Source organism: Bos indicus x Bos taurus, chromosome 4, assembly GCF_003369695.1.
Source record: "Bos indicus x Bos taurus breed Angus x Brahman F1 hybrid chromosome 4, Bos_hybrid_MaternalHap_v2.0, whole genome shotgun sequence".
Taxonomy (NCBI): Eukaryota; Metazoa; Chordata; class Mammalia; order Artiodactyla; family Bovidae; genus Bos; species Bos indicus x Bos taurus.
Genome location: NC_040079.1, coordinates 94,399,381 through 94,423,379, shown reverse-complemented (window position 1 = coordinate 94,423,379; position 23,999 = coordinate 94,399,381). Strand labels below are relative to the sequence as shown.

Below are 23,999 nucleotides of genomic sequence, written 5' to 3'. Positions count from 1 at the left end.
TGTTTAAGTAAATTCCCCCCATCCCAGCCTCGTTATACAGACTGCAAACCAGACTTTCTACTTCCTTAAATTAGACTTATCTTTCCTTGATTCAACTCACAAACCAGCAGCCCCTATATCCTTAGATGTTGTAACAACTATATAAACATTGCCAGTCATGAACTTCCTTTTTGTTCTCGGCCATGCTTACAGCTTGTGGGATCTCAGTTCTCTGACCAAGTATTGAACCCAGGCCGTGACAGTGAAAGCCCAGAATCCTCACCACTAGGCCACCAGGGAACTCCTCCGCCAGTCATGAGTTTTACAGTAACTTGGGAATTATTACTGTGGTAAATGGAGAAAATTTTGGATTTACCACTGTTGTCTAGAGGTAGTTTCAACAGCTGCTGCTGCTAAGTCGCTTCAGTCGTGTCTGACTCTGTGCGACCCCATAGACGGCAGCCCACCAGGCTCCGCCGTCCCTGGGATTCTCCAGGCAAGAACACTGGAGTGGGTTGCCATTTCCTTCTCCAATGCATGAAAGTGAAAAGTGAAAGTGAAGTCGCTCAGTCGTGTCCAACTCTTCGCGACCCCATGGACTGCAGCCCACTAGGCTCCTCTGTCCATGGGACTTTTCCAGCCGAGAGTACTGGAGTGCGTTGCCATTGCCTTCTCTGAGTTTCAACAGCTAATGAGTAGTTATGAAGTCGAACGAACAAAATTTAGATTAAAAGTTGGCCTAGGTCTGAAATATGGAAATATAATTTGAATTTCATTTTGTCCCATTAAATTTTGTCTAAGAATTTTTGAGTATTTTAAATAAATCAGCTTTGAGGTAGCAGGACCACCAGAATGAACACATTTCTTAATTTAAAAAATAATAGGTTCTATTGGTTATCTCATTAGTGAACATAGTGTGGGAAATGTGACAATCACTATTTAATTACTTTTCTGAAAGTATACATCCCTCCACCTTTGGAGAGGTAGGAATTACATTTTTTATGATCTGTATTGGAAAATGTATTTATTGCAGGGTTTTTGTTATTGCTTAATTTTCACTGAACTCTGTTTGAATTAGGAAAACATACAATATATTAGCTGTTAAGACAAGTTAGTGTTTGTATTTGTTTCCTTTTGCGCTCTAATAAGTAATCATACTTGTAGTAGCTTAAAGCAACACAGATTTACCGTCTTAAACTTCTGGAGGTCAGGAGCTTAAACTGGAGACTGTTTCTGGAAGCTCTAGGAGAGACCTGTTTCCTTGCCTTTTCTGCCTTCTAGAGGCTGCCTGCGCTCCTTGGCTCGCTTCCAACTCGACATTTTTCCGTCTTCAAAGCTAGCAGCATGGCCTCTTCTGACTCTCCTTGCTAATGCCTCTGTTGTCACATTGCCTTTGAGCTCTATCTCTGGTTTTTGTCCTTCCTGCTTCCCTCTTTCAAGGGCCCTTGTGATTACATCACAGAGTTCACTCTTGTGATCTCTTTATCTCACGAGCTTTAACGCAGTCCCGTCTGCAGTGTCCCTATTACGGTGTAAGAGAACATGTTCACAGGTTCTGAGGATTATGGTGTGGACGAGCGTCATTAGTAGGCCTGCCCTAATGTTCGGTTTTTCTTAGGGCATCTAATTTGGGTTACTTACTACATTTTAAAAAGAAATCTCTTCCTCTTTGAACACACAATACCAAGTGCTTCAGAGAGTTCAGATTATTTTATGGATCAACTGAGTAAACACGCACAACTGTTACTTTCTCTTTCTTCTTTCTTCCTTCCCGTTCTAGATCCTGGGTGTTTGGCTGACCTACAGATACAGGAACCAGAAAGACCCTCGTGCTAATCCCAGCGCATTCCTTTGATGAGAAAACAAGGAACATCTTTCCTATGCTGATCTTGTACATTTCCTCTAAGTTAAGCTCATTTGCCTGTTTAAGGAAACAGTACCTGAAAAATTACATTATTGACAGTGGAATTATATATTTTTATGTTTCTCTAAATGTTTTTCTTTTTCCATTGCTGAAACAAATCTGAAACTTGTGGTCTCCTCTGAACCTCAGTGGTAGCTGTAATCTACTGGTTTTCACAGTGTCTGGCACTGTCTACTGTGGCCTTTCTTAGCATTTTTACCTGCAGAAAAACTTTGTAAGGCACTGTTGTGTTGATCATATTGTGACTCTTAATGTACATCTCACTGGAATAATTGTTATGTGGCACTGTGCTGTATAGCTAGTTCTCACTGGAAAAAAGAGTTGAAGTTTATTAAAGCCAGAAAGTATGAGATTATTATAAGTCCAACATGGGAAATCTGAACTCCCCAGTTTTTTGTCCTTTTAGGAAAGAAGTGATGTGGTGAATATTGTTAATATAAAAGTGATGTTAGTTCTAGTAGTCTTTCTGATCACACTAATGTAGTCTAGAAATAGTCATGTCTTTAGGAAAGTATGGTTTAGGTTTTGATTTTTACAGGTAAGTGCAAAGGAGAAATGATTTCCTGAATGTCCTAATGTGTAACATTTACCTTCAGCCTTCGAAATGAAATGAGTTTGAGAAATTCAGAAAGCATATCTATATATAATCTTGGTATTGTTTTATAATAATTTGAAGTCCCAAAGATTGCCTTTTTAAAGAAGTTACTATTAATGCATTGGCCCTTATAGTAAAATGATATTTGATTATCTTACAAATTCTAAATACCCTTCTTATGAAATTTCTCAGTATTGTCACAGCAGCTTGTCAAATCCAAGCATATTTAAATGTGATCTCCTATAATTTGAAATTTAAATAGTATTGTGGTTCTGTATATTATGTTAAAAAATTAAAGTATGGAAACCTTTCTTTGTCTTTGGATGTTTGAATTAAAAGAAAGTAATGGAAGGGTTGATAAATGAATTAAGTGAAGTGGATTTCTCTTTTTTGCTTTGGGTTCGTAGAACTGAGTTGCTATTTCAGTCTGTAATCCAACCATGGAATTAACTTCCCGCACCAGTAGTCATGCCAGAATCTTTTCTTGAAATGTTTCAGTGTCTAATATTTTCTCCACATGAAAATTGTTTTTTAAAAGAGAAGTTGCTTATCTTGGTGGGGGGAAATATAGAAGTTCTTTCCTATCACTAAAAATTACTAATTTTCTGTCATATTTTATGTAGTATATGATATTTCATTAGTAATTGTTCTGATGCTTTTAGACCAAGAAAGAGGAGAAATGGCTGACCTATATATAGAATTTTAAAGCATTTTGTTGGTGGGTACTTACATGCCTCTGACAGACTGGCTCATCTTTTAAGAAAGCTAAATTCTCTAGGTGCAATTCCCATGCTATTGTAGATGAAGAAAAACCATTTTCCCTCTATTCTCCTGAGTTCTCAACTGAGACCCTACTTAACAAATGACAGATAACAAGAGAAACAACAGACGTTTATTAACATGTATACCTCATGTACATATAGGAAATATCCAGAAAAACGATTAACTCTTTGAGATGGCTCCAGACATTGTCTTAATACCATCTTTAGCTAAGGGCAAAAGAAAGGTGTGTGTGTGAGTGAGAGGGGGTGGTGGTGGTCAGGAAGCACGCGTGTGTGTGTATGTGTGTGTGCGTGTGTGTGTGCGTGTGTGTGGTGGTGGTGGTCAGGAAGCCTGTGTGTGTGTGTGTGTGTGTGTGTGTTGGTCAGGAAGCCAGTTATGGGAAGTTACCAAGTGTGTGTGTGTGTGTGTGTGTGTGGTGGTGGTGGTGGTGGTGGTGGTGGTCAGGAAGCCTGTGTTTGTGTGTGTATGTGTGTGTGTTGGTCAGGAAGCCAGTTATGGGAAGTTACGAGGTGTGTGTGTGTGTGTGTGTGGTGGTGGTGGTGGTGGTGGTCAGGAAGCCTGTGTGTGTGTGTTGTGTGTGTGTGTTGGTCAGGAAGCCAGTTATGGGAAGTTACCAGGTATGTGTGTGTATGTGTGTGTGTGTGTGTGTGAGGAAGCTAGTTATGGAAAGTTACCAGGAAAGGCACCGTAAACAAGGATGAGGTTTGACAGCAGTTTTAAGCCAGCGCCATTGATACGAGTTTTGGTGATTTGGAATCATGCTTCTCATCCTGGTACAGAGAAGGAGATGTATTTACAGATGGAGATTTAAATGTAAGTTTATCTTACAGAAGAGTAAGTTTCTACTCTTTTTTTCAGAGCTTCTCCTGTCTATTGTTTCTCCAAAATAATTGTTGCAAGAAAGGGGACCCCTTCCAGGTCTCGAGAGTTGGACGGTTGTCTAACACTCAGAAGTGAATTGTCCAAAGAGACACGCTGACAAAGCAAGAGATTTTGTTGAGAAGGGCCACCTGGGTGGAGAGCAGCAGGGTAAGGGAGCCCAAGAGGACTCTTCTGCCGTGCGGCTCACTGTCTTGGGTTTTGTGGTGATGCGATTAGTTTCCGGGCTGTCTCTGGCCGATCTTTCTGACTCAAGGTCCTTCCCAGTGGCTGACACGTCGCTCAGTCAAGATGGATTCCAGCGAGGAGGATTCTGGGACGACATATGGACTCGCATCTCCTGTCGCCTTCCAACCTTTCGACCCGAATTCTTCTGGTTGGTGGTGACCTGTTAGTTCCGTGTTCCTTACCAGGATCTCCTGTTATAAAATAACTCATGCAGATGGTTTCTGTGATTGCCTGAGCAGGGTGGGCGGTTTCAGTCAGTGATTCCCCTCACATAATCAGCTCACAATGATCTTTATGCCAAAGAGGCACTTTCTGGGGTGACCTGTTCTGTTCTCCCTCAATGTCATACAGGGCTCAGGGCAACCCTAAAAATGTTCCCACTTGTACCATGATATTGTGACACGTGAAGGAAGTGAGATTTTTTGGACGCTGTCTTCCTTTAGAGCATTTTGTATTTTCCCCATTTGCTTTGTTGCCTCTTGAAGTTTCCATGAGGTTCTGGAATCTCCTAATAGAATAGTTTTTCTTGGTACAAATGATTCTTTGTGGAAAGGGGCTATTCCAGAGGAAAGCAACCCATAGCTTTGGTTTGTGCTCTAATTGCAACAGCATTATTTAGGTCAACTCAGTTACAGCCCGGGGATTGAGAAGCATGACTCTTTAGGCCCACTAACCTCTGAGTCCCAGATGGCTGTTGCTGAACCTGCTGAGGTCTGGCTGATCCTAGGATGACAGGAGGGCCGCTGCCTGTGTGCAGAGAAATTTTGCCACAAAAACATTTTGTGAATTCAGAGGAAGGTGCGAGTCAAATCAGGGTCTGTCTTGACCGACAACAGACTGAAGACTAAAGACTCTAGAGCTTCTTTCTTCAAAAACCTAGCACTTATTAAAAAAGACAAACAGAAACTCGGCTTTAAAAAATTCTCTCGTTCTCTGTATATGTATTTCATGTAGAGAAATGTTTTAGAAAAATGTAATGCAACTACAAATGGAAAATTTTGAGGCTATACATTCTAGAAATCTCAGCTCATACAGCTTAAATTCCTCTCAGCTCCTGTGTCTGAGCCACTGTGATTTTGGTGTGAAAACCAGTTATACATTTTCAACCTCAGGAATATGTTGCTGAATGGAACTTTTCAGAGGAAAAAGAAACCAGAAGAGAGGCTTTTAGTTCTTCATTTCCTTCAGCCGGAAACAACCTCACGCTGTTTTTCTAAATATTTGTTTAGCCCTGTTTAAGTTTATTCATCCTTCTGAAAATGCACTGTGTGAATATATGAAACTGTTTCACCATTTACCGGAGAAGGCAATGGTGACCCACTCCAATACTCTTGCCTGGAAAATCCCATGGATGGAGGAGCCTGGAAGGCTGAAGTCCATGGGGTCACTGAGTCGGACACGACTGAACAACTTCACTTTCACTTTTCACTTTCATGCACTGGAGAAGGAAATGGCAACCCACTCCAGTGTTCTTGCCTGGAGAATCCCAGGGATGGGGGAGCCTGGTGGGTTGCCATCTCTGGGGTCGCACAGAGTCAGACACGACTGAAGCGACTCAGCAGCAGCAGCAGCATTTACCTGGTAGTGAGAAAGGTAGAATCATGTTTCTACATAGTATTTTCTAGGGGAAAAACACTTTCAGACGTCATGGTTATGCAGATAGGGGCATTCACACGTCAGTTGTTTTATTGGAGACGACAATAAGGTGGAAGACCAAGTTGTCCAGGTGTCTGGATCAGAAAAGGGGTTTGTCTAAAGCTGTTGTGCCCTCAGTATGTTTGAGGCTAGCAGTTGATTTCTACACCAGGCTCTCTATGCCAGGTGCAATTAATTTTCAGAGAATGTTTTCTGGATAATTTTAAAGGGGCAGCACCCTTCGCCCCACACTTCCACCTGACCCCAGAGGGAGAGGGAGAAAGAAAAAATAGAGACCAGACAAAGCTTTTCATGTTGAAATGTTTCTGGAATGTCACTATCACAATTGTAGTCAATGACAGTTGTAGTCTTTGAAATGACTCTTGAGACAGTGGAAAAGGGGAAAAGCAGACCCTCTTTCCCCCTCCAAGTGCCAGCTGCTTCTCCCCGGCCCTCCCCTCTCCTCCCCACTCCCTGCTCCTCCCCTCCTCTCTCTTTTCTCTCCCCTCCCCTCAGGAAACTCAGCTTTTGGAGTTCTTTTGCAGAGAAGGGCTTCAGGGAGTTGCCTGTGAGTTAAAATATATGTCGAAGAATGGGCTTTGCCACCACCTGGAGGGTGAAACCACTCTGCTTACTTTGGGGATCTTGCTTTTGACAGGTCGGTGAGGTCACAGCTTGACAAGTGGCCTTTTAGTCAGTCGGCTGAATTTGTCTGGCCTTTGAAGTCTGCTCGTTGGTGGGGCCCTGGGAAGTTCCGTTCTTGCCTTTGAGCTCTCTTTCTTCTCCCCCTCAGCTTCTATCTAAATATGGGACCTCGGTAGCTACCTAGGATTACTGAAGGCATAAGACAAGCAGAAAACCAGAGCAGAGTTAGCTGGTCCTAGATGGTCCTTTGAAGACCACAGTTCTAAAACGGGTGTAGTCAGGTATGTTCATCGTCTACATAAATGACTTTTACAGATGCTTTTTGTTACTAATTTTTTTCCAGCATTTGTCCCTGCCCTCTCCCCTGCATGCTGTGGGGCCTCAGATAAAACTGATTAAAAAAACTAAAGGTGGTAAAATATACATAGCATAAAATCTATGATTTTAACCCTCAGGTGTGTAGTTTGGTGTTACTAAGTACATTCACATTGTTGCACAACCATCACCACCACTCATTTCTAGAATTTTTTTCATCTTCCCAAACTGAAACTCTGTTATATAATAACCCCTCATTCCTCCTTGCCTTCAGCAGCTGGCAACCACCATTCTACTTTGACTCTAGGGATTTAACTAATACACGTGCCTCATATTGAAATGGGGCAGAATTTGTGGCTGGTTTATTTCACTTAGCATAATGTCCTCCATATTCATCTATGTTATAGCCTATGTCAGAATTTCCTTCCTTTAAAGGCTACATAATGCTCCATTCTATATGTATATCACACATTTTGTTTACCCGTTTATTCATCGATGGATATTTGGTTTGCTTCCACCTCCAAGGTGTTGTGAACAGTGGTGCTATGAATGTGAGTATATAGATATCTTTGGGGTACCTACTCAGAAGTGGACTTACCGATGTATGATAATTCTGTATTGTTTGAGGAATGGTCATATGTTTTTCCATAGTAGCTGCACCATTTTATATCCTGTCTAGCTTACAGTTTTATTCAGCTCTTTGAAATAAGACTCTAGTCTTAAAGCAGTCTTCCGTTTCTCCCCAAAGGTATGTTCACATAAGTTTATTTAAACACAAAGGAAAGATTGTGAGATGATAGTAAAGGACTTGGTAGAAAGAGCAGGCACTCTTAACATTACCATGAGCTAAAACAACGGATTTTATGTTTGCAACTTCTCTTTCTAACCTGTGTACAGACACATTTCCTGTACTTGCAGTTATAGCATAGAAACTCTTAAAAATTCTCTTTCACTTGTCTTTTTTGCTTCTCTATATGATGTTTATAACTTAGTGATGACAATACAGTGCATTTTGTGTTAGTGAACTAAGTAATCATTAGATTTGGAGGTGGCGTTTAAATAATGTTGCCATAGGCATCTTCACAGAACAATTTCTCTTGAATGATTTCATTGGGACAAATTCTTGGAAGTAGAGGAAACTGGGTCAAAGTTGATCAGTTTTTTTAAATGACTATTGCTCTGTCATTTTTCTATAGGAGACTTATTTTCCCTGCAACCTTAACATTAGACTTCTTAGAGATGTATTTGTATTTTATAAATTATATGGGTTGCTAAAATAACATTCAATAAATTTTAAGGACTTAATCATATTTCATATCAGCCCAACTGAAAAAAAACAACAACCACTTTATTGTACAATAAGGGAAACCTGAATAGCTTAGAAGTTGTTACTCAAAATGTTTGTTTATTCAAGTAGAAATTCTTTTTTTTCCTCCAGCTAACCTTCAGAGACATTTCTAAATGGAACGTTTTACCTTTTTAAGCACAGTAGGTTACCTACTTACAAGAAGGGCACCCAGTCCCTCTGGTGACAGTTTTGTTAAGGATTTAAATCATCAGCATAGGCTTAGAACAGATTAATGCAGAGCTCTTTGACAGTACTGTGTGAGAGAAAGTATTTTAGAAAGTACTAACTGGGAAAGTTACTAATGCCGAAGGACCTACTCAGAAGGAGGGCTCTATCCAAACAAACAAAAAGTTAATTAAGACAAGCAATAGATAACCAATATACAAAGCATGGCACAGACCACCACAACCATTTCGGGGCTAAGGAAGGCAGTGGAGGTTGGATGATAAAGGAACTTTGTATAATAATGAATGTGAGATTAAATATGTATTGAAGTCATTAATGGGCTTTCCAGATGGCTCAGTGGTAAAGAATATGCCTGCCAATGCAGGGCATGCGGGTTCGATCCCTGGATCCCTGGGTCAGGAAGATTCCCAGGAGAAGGAAATGGCAACCGACTCCAGTGTTCTTGCCTGGGAATCCCATGGACAGAGGAGCCTGGCAGGCTGCAGTCCATGGGGTTGCAAAGAATTGCATATAACTGAGCACACATATACTAAGTACGTTAGTGATACTTAGTATTAATTAGTAAGTACATAGGAATACACATTGCTAATTTTTGTCTTTTCATTGTGTTCATTGGAAAAGGCCCTAATGCTGGGAAAGATTGAGGGCAGAAGGAGAAGAGGGCGACAGGATGAGATGGTTGGATGGCATCTCTGACTTAATGGACGTGAAGTTTGAGCAAACTCTGGGAGATGGTGAAGGACAGGGAAGCCTGGCATGCTGCAGTCCATGGGGTTGCAAAGAGTCGGACACAACTGAGCGACTGAACAACACAACAACAGTTTTTGTCAGGCAGAATACAGAGTTAAAAATAGGTAAAGCTGCTCTCCTATTTCTGATGCCACCTTCCCCCTTAACCATCCAAAGAGAGATAGTGACCTCTGATCTTTACCCCATAGAGGTGATGTCACTGCCCTTTGCTCTTACTGAATTTATTTCACACCAGTACTCTAAAATCTTAAGAAACCAAATATAGTATGAGGCTGAATTCTCAGGATGTGGTTGGAGTGTGTTCAAGGATACAGATGTTCTCTGAATGACCTTTTCACAAAATTAGCCTTCTGAAGGAGAAAGCTACCTGTCAGAGGTAAAAATGAATTGCTAAATTCCAGTGTGTCCATAGGAGTTTCTGGCCAGAGTGAGGCAAGGTGGTCTTCAATTAGTGTAATGCTCAGTTGCTAACTCATGTCCGAGTCTTTATGACCCATTGACGGTAGCCTGCCAGGCTCCTCTGTCCATGGGATTCTCCAGGGAAGAATACTGGCGTGGGTTGCCATTTTCTTCTCCAGGGGATCTTTCAGCCCCAGGGATCGAACTCACATCTCTTGTGTCTCCTGCATTGCAGGCAGGCTCTTTACCACTGAGCCACCAGAGAACATCTTCAGTTAGATACTGATTTGCTCGGGATGCCTTTCTAGATACTCTGTCACCCTAGAGCATATTGTTTGATACTTCTGTTGTTCAAGCTCACGTCTACTTTTGTCACCCAGTGAGAAACTATCTTTGTTGCTTGAACTGGGTTTGTCTTGTCCCCTTTTTGAACATTTTGTGTTTAAAAATCCTATTTGGTGAGTAAACCAAATAGCTTTTCGTGAAAGACCAGGTTGGGAAAAAAATGAACAGTTTAAACACCCCCTAAAAGGATTTATTTTTTTTAAAAATCACAGCTCACTATGGAAGCATATGATATTATTTTCATACATGTATATGTAAAACCAATTTAAAAAAAAAGCTGTTGTAACATGAAACCATCATCTAATCAGTAGGTTCACCAGTGCTTCAGCCTTCTCCAAAGTTTTTCAAAACCTCCTCTGGTTCTCAGTCTCGAGGCCCAACACAGAGGGAGGATCTTGTAGATTTTGTGTTTTCTCTAGAGTTCAGTCTTCAGCAACTTGAGAGCTTTCTTCATGTTGTCAAGCACTAATAGAGGAAAAAGTTACAAGAGTCAACACATCATCAGAATTATATTAATAGTTATAGTTTATCCCTAAACTCTAGTATTCTATTTCTTATTTTAATAGGTGCTGTTTTATCATAGGGTGAATAGTTGGTAATCTTGTAAATTTTTTCTAAAAGTACGTGAAATGGCTTTCATTATAATCCAGATCTCTTCCAATGTTTATTAAATTCCTTTTCTACAAGGCATGGTGATATTACCTGTGCAGAATATCTGCCTTTAAGGAGCCCAAAGTTAAGACTTAATAGGTTAAGCTTTGGAGAAGGCGATGGCAACCCACTCCAGTACTCTTGCCTGGAAAATCCCATGGGCAGAGGAGCCTGGTGGGCTGCAGTCCATGGGGTCGCTAAGAGTCGGGCACGACTGAGTGACTTTACTTTCACTTTTCACTTTCATGCATTGGAGAAGGAAATGGCAACCCACTCCAGTGTTCTTGCCTGGAGAATCCCAGGGACAGAGGAGCCTAGTGGGCTGCCGCCTATGGGGTTGCACAGGGTCGGACACGACTGAAGTGACTTAGCAGATTAAGCTTTATACTATTATCTCAAGAATGTTCAATACACTTGGGATGTGCATCCCCTGGTTCTCTCAGCACTCATTGGAGGCATTGCTAATGGACTGGGACGTCTTTCCTGCTGCTGGACACGACCTCACAATCCTTCTCAAAATAACGTTCTAGGTCGATGCCACCCAATAGAAAGTTCTGTGATGATGGAAAATATTCAGTGCTTGTTCATTAAGTACTTTAAATGTGGTCACTGTGTCTGTAGATTGAAATTTTTTTTAATTTTCATTTTTAACTGTGGGATAATTGCTTTATAATGTTGTGTTGGTTTCTGCCACACAACAGGGTGAATCAGCCATAAGTATACATGTGTCCCCTCCCTCTTGAGCCTTGTTTCAACCCCCACCCCAGCCCACCCCTCTCGGTTGTCACAGAACACCGAGTTGAGCTCCCTGTGTTATGCAGCAACTTCCCAATAGCTATCTGTTTTACGCATGGGAATGTTTATGTTTCCAGGCTTCTGTCTCCATTCATCCCGCCCTCTCCTTCACCACTGTGTCCACAAGTCTGTTCTCTGTGACCGAGTCCTCTATTCCTGCCCTGCAAATAGGTTCACCAGTACCATTCTTCTAGATTCCATATATTTGTGTTAATATGCTGTATTTGTTTTTCTCTTTCTAACGTACTTCACTGTGTGTAACAGGCTATACATTCATTCAGCTCACTAGAACTGACTCAAATTCATTCCTTTTTATGGCTGAGTAATATACCATCATATATTTGTACCACAACTTCTTTATCCATTCATCTGTTGATGGGCATGTAGGTTGCATCCAGGTCCTAGCTATTGTAAATAGTACTACGATGAACATTGTGGTACATGTGTCTTTTTGAAATACAGTTTTCTTTTGGTGAATTTTGTTTAATTTTCATTAAAGTTACTATTAAACAGCTCCATGTGGCTAATGGCTGACAAATTGGACAATGCCAGTCTATACAGTCATTAGTCATTGAGCAAATTGATCCTTAGGACAAGCCCAGTTTTCTTCCCAGAAGGACTAATTACATGTCACAGCTAGGTACAGTCTCCCATTGAGGTTCTTCTGCCTTGAGTCTCAAACTTTTTTTTTTTTTTCCATTTTATGGCAACCCCAGGGGAATTCAGTATCTTGGCAACTATTTGGAACCATCTTTCTTACTGATCTTTAAAATTGAACTCAAATTCAGCTTTAATAAGCTGGACTAAATGATTTTACTTTTGTTGTTTGGGAAAAAAAATTAACAAAGCATGCAGATTATTACTATTACCCTGGTACTATTGTACTCAGTTTTGTGGTAGAAGGAGTTATTTGTGCTGAAGAGAAATGTGAAAAGCAGGTAATATGGTCCTAGGATCCTCCTGGAGGGAAAGACACCTAATGTAAATAATTCTTCTTTGAGGTTTTAAAAAATGAGATCAAAATGAATGTGATTTGATGGAGAACACAAGACTGGACATGGTCAGACTGTTTCTCTGGAGTCTCTGAGCACGGCTTTTTTCCCTTCCCAATGTAGATTCTCTACCCATCACAACAGCAATTCTATGGATATTCCAAGGAGGTAACACTTACATAGAGCTGTGTCTGAAGGTTCATAAGCATAGAGACGGTTTGAGTATCTTCCAGTGATGTCAGCTCTAACGGTCAGGGATGGGTCTACAAAGAAAAAGCCAAAAGGAGTGAAGTATTGTGTTTCAAAGGAACCTCTTTTGCAGAGGAAGCCTATGTGTTTATTTGCATCCCATGAAAGCCTACATATTTATTCACATCCCATGAAAGGAACATGATGTGGCCTGCTGTATGGGATTCTCCTCCATCCAGTCTGCAACCCAGCTGCCGCAACTGGTACCCAGAACCAAACTGGGAGCATTCAGTAGCCTGGCAGTGGTATTTGTGGAAAAGGTTACAAACTCTGTTGTTCTGTCTATAGCAGCCTGAAAGCAGGGTAATATACATTGTTGAAGTGGTGTTTTGTTTTTGGTGAAAGCAATGGCATTCTCTACTAAAGAATTATTTTAAACTTTTGAAATGATTATGTTATAATTGAAATATGTTACCAAGAGCAGCCTAACTAATTAGAAACACACATCAAATGATAGTTTTCCAAACCAAAGTTTTTTTTTTTTTTTTTTAATGAATAGAAGAATGCAAGGTCTTAAGAGCAGCCAAGGTAAAATAATTGTGTATTGTCCTCTATGATTTTTTTTTTTGCTTTATTGTTAACAAGCTACATGTTAAAAATAGAGATTTGAGAGTCCCTTATGTATATATTCCTCTAGATTTAACTCTTTCTATTTTTCATGTTTTACATTTAACTTGAAGTTATCAATTAGTGAGGAAAAAAAGGTATAAACAAGATACATCCAAAAGGCAGGTATTAAGATATACAGAGGCCTAGCAGCCTTTCCTTAAGAGAGTGGTTAAAGGAGCCTGTGGCCCATTACCTGAGAATTAGATGAAGAGGACACATGAAACCCAGCCTCTTGCATGCCAGGTCTGTCACTGGTACTCGATGGACAATCCCTGTCATTTCAGAATGTTGGACTGGGACCAGCAGACGTAAATTACAGGAAACTGACATGTGTTTGCTCAAGAAAGACTTAAGATCTACTCTTACTTCTGCCTGGTGTACACACAGGGTCTCACCTTCATAATCTATTAACGTAAGAAAAGCTTTTAAGTCTCCCAACCATTGGCTCACAATCCCTGGCTGCCCAGGGAAGTCACCTGCAGAGCGTTCAAAGACTGCCACCAGCGTCCCACCCTGTGAGATTCTAATTTAACTGGTTTGAGATGTAGCCTGGGCAACTTGATTTTTCAGATCTTCCAGGCAATTCTAACACACAGGCCTCGTGGAGAACTACTGAGCTGGAAGAGCAAGCTGCCTGGGACCTGGTTCTTATGACCAGAGGAATTAGACAGGGCTTAAAATGCCCTTGGGCTTCCCTAGTGGCTCAGACAGTAAAGAATCCGCCTGCAATTTGGGAGACTTGGGTTCCAGCCCTGGGTTGGGAAGATCCCCTGCAGAGGGGCATGGCAACCCACTCTAGTATTCTTGCCTGGAGAATCCCATGGATAGAGGAGCCTCGTGGGCTATAGCCCATGGGGTCACAAAGAGTTGGACATGACTGAACGACTAAGCACAGCACAGCAAACTGCCCTTAAGAGGAGCAATGAAGAGAATTTCTGCACAGGGTGTGGCTCGATAACCTCTAAAGGCCCTTTCAGTGGGTAACAATAACCCTGTGTACGAGACAGCAAAAGAGACACTGATGTATAGATCAGTCTTATGGACTCTGTGGGAGAGGGAGAGGGTGGGGAGATTTGGGAGAATGGCATTGAAACATGTATAATATCATGTATGAAACGAGTCGCCAGTCCAGGTTCGATGCATGATACTGGATGCTTGGGGCTGGTGCACTGGGACGACCCAGAGGGAGGGTATGGGGAGGGAGGAGGGAGGAGGGAGGAGGGTTCAGGATGGGGAACACAGGTATACCTGTGGCGGATTCATTTCAATATTTGGCAAAACTAATACAATATTGTAAAATTAAAAAAAAAAAAAAAAAGTAAGGATTCTAAATCTTCTAAATCCCAGCAAGACCAAATCTGTAAGATTAGCCCTGGTTCAACCTTGTTCCTTTCCTCCCTTCACTTTTTCTCTCTATTTTGTAGGTTAGTGTGAACATGGACAAATTACACTTGGTCAGCTTCCCTGCTGGCTCAGAGGTTAAAGTGTCTCTCTGCTATACGGGAGACCCAGGTTCGATCCCTGGGTCGGGAAGATCCCCTGGAGAAGGAAATGGCAACCCATTCCAGGATTCTTGCCTGGAGAATCCCGTGGACAGAGAAGCCTGGTGGACTACAGTCCATGGGGTCGTAAAGAGTCAGACACGACTGAGCGACTTCACTTACTTACTCACTTAGAGTGAGGTGTGCTATATGATGAATTTAATTATGGATTTTTTTTTTCCATTTTTTTTCAGTATCACCTTGATCAAAGTGAAAGTGTTAGTTGCTTAGTTGTGTCTGACTCTTGGCAATCCCGTGGACTGCAGCCTGCCAGGCTCCTCTGTCCATGAGATTCTCCAGTCAAGAATACTGGAGTGGGTGGCCATTTGCTTCTCCAGCGGATGTTTCTGACCCAGGGATCAAACCCAGGTCTCCCACGTTGCAGGTAGATTCTTTACCATCTGAGCCACTTTGATCAAAGCCCAACTCAATTCATTTGTTCAGTCATTTAACAAATATTTACTATAAGCCTACCACAGGGTCTTTCTGAAAATATGATGATGAGCAGAAAAAGATCTAGTCTCTGCCACTTGGGGTCAATAATTATTCAACAATCACCCAGTAAATGCAAAAGTATAACTGAGGAAAGAGTGACCATTGAGAGGAATATGGTGCTAACAAGAACACATCATGGGCTTTGAGCAGGTCTGCGAATGACAGTGATTAGCCAGGTGGCCTGGGGATACTGAGGCAGGGTGGGGGCGGGCAGGAAATGGCACAGGTAAAGTACCAGTAGCAGGAAGGAGCATGGCTCCTTTGATTTTTTTTTTTCTTTCAGCTCCTTTTCATAACACACCTAAAACTAATGATCAAAAGCATCAGAAAGAAAAATCCAGCACACAAAACAGAAGGATGCCTGATTAGATATTTACAGGCATGATATAATTCGGGGAAATACATTTAAACAATGAATAGGGTACTTCCATCTCAAGTGTTCTTATGGCAGAAAATGAGAAGTTCAAATTAGCAGATGAAAAAAATGTCATGTATGAAAATAGGTAGGAGCTTGCATTTTCTAATGAAAATAGTTTGTGAAACTGAAAGTTAACAGCTGGCCCGCCACCCCCCACCACCTGCCACCCCAGCTTTGTCATTTCCTTGGCTGTGGGGAAACAACAGGTGAGGGTATGCAGGACAGAGGAAAAGGTGTGGCAGTGTTTGTGTAGGGTTCAGAGTGTGCTTTATCGCATCGTCACTTTTACTTACCAACAAACAAAATCCTGGGCACATACTGGCCATCAGGAGAGAGGTGTTTGTCAGTTGTTTCATACTAAGGATGAAAAAAAGCAACTTTCAGTTTGTTTATCCTTCAGTTATTTTCAAACTTGTTATAAAAACATGTCCATTCCTGGACTAAGGACTTTAAAACACTGTAAGGCACATCTCTAACACAGAGAGTTTATGATACAGATGTAGAAGCTAGTTACATGCATGAAATAATAAAGAAGCTAGAGGAGAATGTGATGCAGAACAGGAGGTAAAGAGCTGATGGATAAGGAGCCCCAGAATTCAATAAGGGAGGATTTGGGAGGCATATGGTGTTCGGGGAAGGCATCTTGGATGAGGTAGGAGGAAATAGATCAATGAAAAAAAAAATGGAAGTCATTTCTGGAGAAACTACAAAACAAACAGGATTGTCTTGAGAATTCATCTATCATTTTTTAATTCAGAACTTTATTGAGCAGTATATTGCACTTCTCTTGAATTAATGCATGTCTGTTGGGAGATAGGGGCTTCTCAGGTGGCACTGGTGGTGCCCATCTGCCAATGCAGGAGGCACAGGTTCAGTCCCTGGGTCGGGAAGATCACTGGAGTAGGAAATGGCAACCCACTCCAGTATTCTTGCCTGGAGAATTCCGTGGACAGAGGAGCCTGGTGGGCTACAGCCCATGGAGTTGCAAAGAGTCAGACACGACTGAGGTGACTTAGCACACACTGGGAGACAGAGAAGGAGAAGGAATATTGGGGATCCAGTGGGTGAAATGTTACGATGAAGGATATGCAGGCACATCGAGTGCCCAGAGTAGGACATTTAACCCTGTCTGCAGGTTCCATAGAACTTTCTGAAGCGGGTGAAGAGAAATCCTTAGAAAATGAATAGGAGTCAGTTACATAGAAAAGGAGGTCATTCTGGGCAGAGGATGGGGGACGATGATACAAAGGCAGGTGAAAGACCTAGCAGTTTCTATAATCAAGTATTTGGATGAGACTAAAGGGTAGGGATGGATTTTGGATGGCTCAGTGATAAAGAATCCACCTGCAATGCAGGAGACGCAGGTTCTATCCCTGGGTTGGGAAGATCTGGAGAAGGGAATGGCTAAACACTCCAGTATTCTTGCCTGGAGAATTCCATGGACAGAAGAGCTTGGTGTACAGTCCATGGGGTCGAAAAAAGTTGGGCTGAGTGACTGAGCACACATACAAAGGATAGGGATGCTGAGGCTGTAGTGAGAGATGATGCTAGAAAGTTCCTTCAGGGGCGGCTCGCGAGTGGCCTTGCACTCTTCACCACAGTGTTTAGATCTGCCCGTAAATAGAGAACCACTGGAGGGATGGTAGAAGAACCGTGATCCTGATTTAGTTTTTAGAGTAATTACCCTGACAATCATGTGGAATCAGACAGGATTTACTTTGCAGTCAGAGAGCCACTTACTGTAAGCTAGTAAAGTGAAAAACTCTTACACTAAAACAGCGGTCCTGGATTTACAGGGAAGTGACCAATAGTAAGACTATTTCCAAGTCAGAACCGCAGGCCTTCATGACTGCCAGAGAGTCAAGTCTAGAATAGCACTCTAACGGAGTAGGGAATGGAGAAAAAAGAGCTTTTTGAAAACCTATTATGTTGATAAATTCAGTGTTGAACATACCAAGTTAAAGCTGATTGCAAGATTTCTGAAATTTGGTTGTGGACACAGATTGGAAGCTGTTGTGTATTCAAGGAAGACAGAATTACCAGTGAGCAGGTCTGGATGAAATTGTCCATAGAGAATATAAAATATGAAAAGAGAAGTAGGTCGAATAGAGATCAGGAAGTCACTTATACTAAGGGGTAAATGGAGGAAGAGGAGCCTGTGGAAGGAGGTGAAGAAGAATGCCTGGTGTGGATGCTCCTTGAAGAAGCCCACCTGTCAACCCAGAAAGAGGAGAGAGAGAGAGAAGCCCCGGGGACACAGGGTTATGAAAGAGTTTTCTGAGTTGTTTACTGATCACTTGCCTTTGAAACAGAAGTGGATCCTGTTTCTACACCGAGTAGAACTTATAAAAACAGAAAGCTTTACCATGAAGAGAGGTGGTGATGGCCAATTAGGATAGGGAAGCACTGGCCCACAGCATTCATGAAGTGATTAGATTTGGCCACCCAGAAAGCTGTCTCTTCCGGAGAGAGAGAGGGCACAGGGAGTAAGAATGGGTGGAGAGCAGCCAGGACTGCAGGGGAAAGGGGCACAGCAAGGAATTGGTAAATGACAAAAACTTCCCACTTATTACAGCAACAAAGAAATCCCGGACCACAGGAGAGTGTTATTCAGACAGTTTAAAATTATTAGTCACTAAACAAAATCCCTGAGTTGGAGGATTGCCTGGAGAAGGAAATGGCAACTACTCCAGTATTCTTGTCTGGGAAATTCCATGGACAGAGGAGCCTAGCAGGCTACAGTCCATGGGATGGCAGAGTCGGACATGACTGAGCAACTGGGCATGATGTGACCACATATATATGCACATATATAAACAAAAATGTAGACATGAAAGATAGATGCAAAGGAAAATCTCTTCTCTCTGTAGTCTATGAGATGTGGTATTCGGAACAGATCCCCGTTAAAGTAGTATGATTAAGACATAGGAAAAAGGAACCATCCACTTCAAATACTGAGAGAAATGGTAGTGAGGATGAAGAGCTAACTTACAACTAGATTGAGGAGGACAAACTGCTCTGCCAATCTCTGGATTTCTTTATTTTCAGCAAATGCCTTCTTTAAAGCTATAATGCAAAGAAAAATAGTTAAGCATTCATCTCATCACCAGGTAAAACCATTGTTCTCTGTTAGATTTTAAACTGAACTGTATTTTTAATACAGTATTGAACCCCACCCTTTCTGCAAATGATTAACGAAGAAATATCTAGACTATTGACCAGCTTTGTTTCTACTGCTCAGTTCTACTGAGTGGTTACTATGTGGCAAGACTGTTTCATGTACTGGAATATAGCAGTGGGAAAAAAATAAAATGTGCTTTCTTCATAGGACTGAAATGCTTGTGTAGGAGACAGATCATAAGCAAGTAGTTTTATGTGGAGATAAGCACTTTGAAGAAAAATAAAGCAAAACAAGAGGTTTAAAAGCTATAGAGTGTTCAGGGTAGACTTCTTTGAGGAAATGACATTGAAGTGAGAGGCAGATGCGTTCAAAGATATTAGGGATGCATCCTAGGGTAGCCAGGTAGGTGCCTGTCACAGATCTAGGCAAGATCTCATCTAGGTTTGGACCAGGGCAGTAGTAGTAAGGTAGTAGGAAGTGGCTGCATTTGGGAAGCAGCTATGTAATATATGGGGCCCAGTGCCTGTCTCAGAGGTAAAGAATCCACCTGCAATGCAGGAGACTTGGGTTTGATCCCTGGGTTGGAAAGATCCCCCTGAAGAAGGAAATGGCAACCCACTCCAGTATTCTTGCCTGGGAAATCCCACAGACAAAGGAGCCTGGCAGGCTACAGTCCATGGGGTCACAAGAGTCAGACAGCAACTAAACCACCGTCACCAGTGCCAAATGAAAATATGGAGCCCTTTGTTCAAAAATTACTATGACTTTTAAGATGACAACAGCTGATCTTTACAACAAGCACAGGAGCCTTCGAAGCACTGTGTCCTGTGTGATTGCACAGGTGGTGTTTGCAGGAGGCTGGTGCTGGCCTTTGGACATACTGTGAAGGTAAAGCTGTGGTATTTGTTGATGTATTGAATGTGGGATAAAAGACAAAGCAAGAAGTCAGGGATGAATTCTAGAGCTGGTGTTTTCAAACTCTGAGCCAATGGTTATCACAAAATGTGGAAATATTTGAAGTTACTTCAAAATATGTGTGTACTACATAAAATATTCTTTTTAATTCAACTGTGCTGGGTACTAAGGGTATAAAGATGAGAGATCTGGACCCACCCCTAAAGCTATAAACCTATAAAAGAAATTATATTTAGAAGTATAAATTACCTTGACTGTGTGGGCATTCATCCAAGTGGTGAATAATCATCAAGGGTTTATTGCTTCAAGAGACAAAGAGATATAGGATCATGTTTAATGAGTAGAATTTTGTGGGTCACTAAAGATCGCTAGATGGCTCTCTTGAGAGCTTTGAGAGAGTTCCCTAAAGCTTGTCTTTACCTTGTCTTGGATTTATATAAAGCTTCTTCATATGTCTGGGTCCAGATGAGTTGGTCCCCCCAACCTAGAACAAAAAAACCCAGTGTATCTAAAACTGTTATGTTTTCAGACCCAGAGCTGTTGAAAAACAGTTGTAAAACGGGGATCATTATATACTTGATACTAAAGAAAAGCAAAAACCTCCAGAGAAAACAGAAATAATGGTAAACTTTGATAAATGTAGAAAGGACACGTACAAAAATATGTTCACACAGATCTCAGCTCTGAGAGTTAAATCCTTCCCAGTTAAGTATAATAGGAGGCCAATGAGCATGTGACTCCTACCTCTGGAGAGGGTCTGGGGCAGTTTGAGTTGAGAGTCCTTCGTGTCCTTCTTAGCTCCTGGTTTGACTGTGGTGTCTTTGGCCAGAGTGTAGGAGAGGGCCACCAGCAGCAGGAATGCTGACACTGGAATCTTCTCCATGGCAAATCTGATATGGAAAACAAATTAGCAAGAAGCCAGTAAAACAAAAAGAAATTAGAAATTTTTCAAAATCTTTACGTTGCAACACAACTGTGGAACACGAGAATTGAGGCTTAGATGGGATTGAACACATGCAATTGGAGTGAAAAATACCTTCCACAGAACTTTCGTAAGAATGCATAGTATAAATTTCTATCTATCCACCTCTATATAAGATCTGTATAGAAAAAAATTATACTGATGAAGATCTCCATAGAAATATACAATGTAGAAATAGATACAGATATATTTTAAGAAAATAAGGAGATAGATGTATATATTCTTACAGTTAAATGAATTTGCTTTTAAATTTTATATTTTTCTAAAAAACTTCATAGTAGAAGACAACTTAGGGGTTATATCCTCTTTCCCCACCTCCCCAGTGTCTCATTTTGTATATGAAGAATCTGAAATTCAGAGAAATGAAGACCAATGAGATGGGCATAGAACCAAGGCTTTTGGATCTTGCCATTTTGCAGTGCTGGCTCCCATCTTCCCATTTGGAAAAAGTTGCCTTAAACATACATATTTCTTTAACATTTTGTTAAAATGGGGACACTGCCATTGAAAAATAAGATCCGAGTGAAATGATGTATTTCATTTAGAAACTACCAACTTTATCTTTTATCTAAAGGTTTGCACACACACAGCTCTCTCCCTAGTGTAACATTTACTCAAACTCTAGCTATATTGGTTCTGAACTGGTTAAAATACATCAGTGGAACTTTCTTCCAGTGAACTAATTGTTTGACCCTTAGTGTGGGCCTGTATAGGTAGGTGGTTGTACACAAAATATTTCTATTTTATCCCATAAAATATTCTATGGGACTCATCACACAGAGAGACCAACCTTGTGAATGTCTCTGTTGATTTTTTTTCTTTCCAGTATTCCAAATTTAAATATCAGGAAATGTTGTACTATTTTGAAGCAGATGCTTTTGAGTGGGAAAGAGAAATAGCAAGGTAAGGTCCATGAGTGAGTGAGGAAGTAAGCGAGCTAGCAAAGTGAATTGCACTAGCAAATCACTAGGGCTATCCAGCGATCATGACATGCAAAGCTGTTAGTAAAAGCTTTGTAAATGCTAGTAAAGCCAAAGACTGAAATTGGTTAAAAAGAAACACCTAACTCTAATATTGGTGTGTTTCAAATTAAATGAACTCTGCAAGAGAAATGGGATGGACCATCAATGTTCAGTGTTTTTAAGGGTTAAACTTTCTCATATTCTGATAGCTTGAGGGAAAACCTGTCTTAAGCATTGATGTCATGTCCCACTCTTTTTAGACCCCTTGGACTGTAGCCTGCCAGGCTCCTCTGACCATGGAATTTCCCAGGCAAGAATACTGGATTGAATTGCCGTTTCCTTCTTCAGGGGATCTTCCCAACCCAGGGATTGAACCCACATCTCCTGCACTGACAGGTGGATTCTTTACCATTGAGCCACCTGGGGAAGCCCTTGTTAAGCATTAGCCAATTAAAAAAAAAGGTATTGCTAAGTTACCAAATCCAGATGATGCCTTGTATTAATATGACCAATTATTGTCTATGTCATAGTATGTAGTAGCCAGGCAATGTCTCACAAAAAAGACATAAGCAAAAAACAGGGATACACTGTCTTCATTTTCAATATTCATAAAGATACAGAAATGCCAGTAACAATTTTTGTATCCAGTATTTTGCACAAGCACCCCAACTGTGCTACAATTCTTCTAGCCTTTTTGTTACAAAGACTTCTTTTTCATGTCAACAACACTAAAAACCAAGAACCCTTATGTGAGAATAATTACACTATTCAGGATTATGGTTGATTCAGAAAATATCATGCAAGTAATGACTTGAAATTTATCGACAAACGTTTGACTTTATATTTTACGTATGGCAACAAATGTATATTAGCAAAAAAAAGTAATAAACAGGTGGTGAAGTATTTATGTAAGCCACTGACAATTCTTGTGCAAGTAGCCATTAGGACCTCCTGTTATAGCTTTGCAGCTTTCAGATTGGAACTATTGATACCTTATACATGTTTTATGGCAGGGTGACTCAAGGGAGCCGAATATAACTCCTGCTGTACAAACAGGATTTTCTGAGATTCACTGTACTGTTTTCAACACATCAATTTTTAGTCCTGAATTGACTGTGATCTGCATATTGCATGCATAAACCACCTCAAAACAGAAAGCTAACCATGGAGGACATTGATAATTTGGAGAGACACACACTATGAAACGAGCACTTTTCACTGGTCATTATATCTCTGTCTTCATCAATGAATGCCTTGCAGGAGGTTTCAGTGTCCTTGTTCATAAGGAAAGTAACCAGATCTTTCCTTTTACATTCTGTCTTATGAATTTAAAGACTGAATAAGCAATAAGGATATCTTTATATCAGACACAGAAGGAAAGCTATTTCCTGATTTGCAATAATATTCTGATCTGTAATCCCCAGCAGCTAATCCGAGCTGACGTTTCACAGTCCTGCGGGTCTTTGCTTTGCCAGTAAGAAAGAAGCATTAGATGGTGATCAGGGCTCAGTAACCAAGACAGGAGACCCTGGGCTGTGTGTCAGGCTTGAAAACTCCAGGAGTTGGCTCACTCTTAAGCCTCTTGTTTTCTGGGGGAGAAAGCATTACCTTGAATCAGCTCAGGAACATCGCTTCACAGAGAGGTTCCAGGAAGCCTCTGGTGGAAATTCCATCAATTCCCTCTCCAAATCCCATTTTGCTGCTCCTGGAACTGCCCCACACTCCTCTGCCTGTGGATTGCCTACACCTTTACATGGTAACCAGAGGCCAAAGCTCATTCTAACAGGTGCCCGTCTAACAATGCTGTCAGGAGCCTTACCTGGATCTCCCCACCCACCTGTCTGTGTGAGCCAGGCGGCCTCGATGCAGTCCAAGCTTCCTAGTATGCTGGCTCAGCCCACGCCTCTATTTATGCGCCTGGGCACACCTCAATCCCACCCACTAATCCTGTATTCACACGGTGCAGACTCTGAAAGGAACTTTTCTTTCCCCAGGTCTTCCCGGGGCTAAAGAGTTCCCTACTTTTTAAAATAATGTTGCAGAGGGAGTACCGTTCAGTATGCATGCCTTTAACTCTTTGTGAAAGCATATTGTTAAGAGATTTGAGAAAGGTGGGCAGAGTGCCAAATCCAGGTACGGTTTAAATGAAGACATTTGATTTGCCTGAAGGCTGATTTGTCTTTATGTGATTGGATGGAATTTGTGGTTTGTAGAATTTTTTTTTTTTCTCTCTCTTGGGCAGATTGCCTCTATTTAGT

The 23,999-nt window shown here is 41.2% G+C and overlaps 2 protein-coding genes across 6 annotated transcripts in view; one reads left to right on the top strand and one right to left on the bottom strand.

Annotated features, from left to right (window-relative positions):
- The window catches only part of TSPAN13 (tetraspanin 13), a 38,193-nt gene extending 35,384 nt beyond the window's left edge, over window positions 1–2,809 (top strand). For all 3 annotated transcript variants that reach the window (XM_027540002.1, XM_027540003.1, XM_027540004.1), the window contains one exon: window positions 1,760–2,809. In XM_027540002.1, coding sequence (XP_027395803.1) covers window positions 1,760–1,834 — 75 coding nt within the window. In that variant the 3' untranslated portion in view covers window positions 1,835–2,809. The remainder of the gene's footprint in view (window positions 1–1,759) is intronic.
- A 7,363-nt stretch (window positions 2,810–10,172) lies between these two features.
- Window positions 10,173–23,679, bottom strand: AGR2 (anterior gradient 2, protein disulphide isomerase family member). Of its 3 annotated transcripts, none has more exons than XM_027539999.1 (8): window positions 23,579–23,679; window positions 20,542–20,687; window positions 20,218–20,281; window positions 20,047–20,099; window positions 18,754–18,827; window positions 16,055–16,118; window positions 12,629–12,712; window positions 10,173–10,476 (listed from the first exon to the last, which is right to left on the bottom strand). In XM_027539999.1, the coding sequence occupies exons 2-8, from the start codon at window positions 20,678–20,680 to the stop codon at window positions 10,427–10,429; spliced, it is 528 nt and encodes a 175-aa protein (XP_027395800.1). In that variant the 5' UTR covers window positions 20,681–20,687; window positions 23,579–23,679; the 3' UTR covers window positions 10,173–10,426. The 3 variants fall into 3 exon arrangements, with proteins under 3 accessions (XP_027395800.1, XP_027395799.1, XP_027395801.1); XM_027539998.1 differs by having other exon boundaries at window positions 10,175–10,476; window positions 23,561–23,648; XM_027540000.1 differs by lacking the exon at window positions 23,579–23,679 and adding an exon at window positions 23,350–23,530 and having other exon boundaries at window positions 10,175–10,476.
- Window positions 23,680–23,999: the final 320 nt, after the last annotated feature.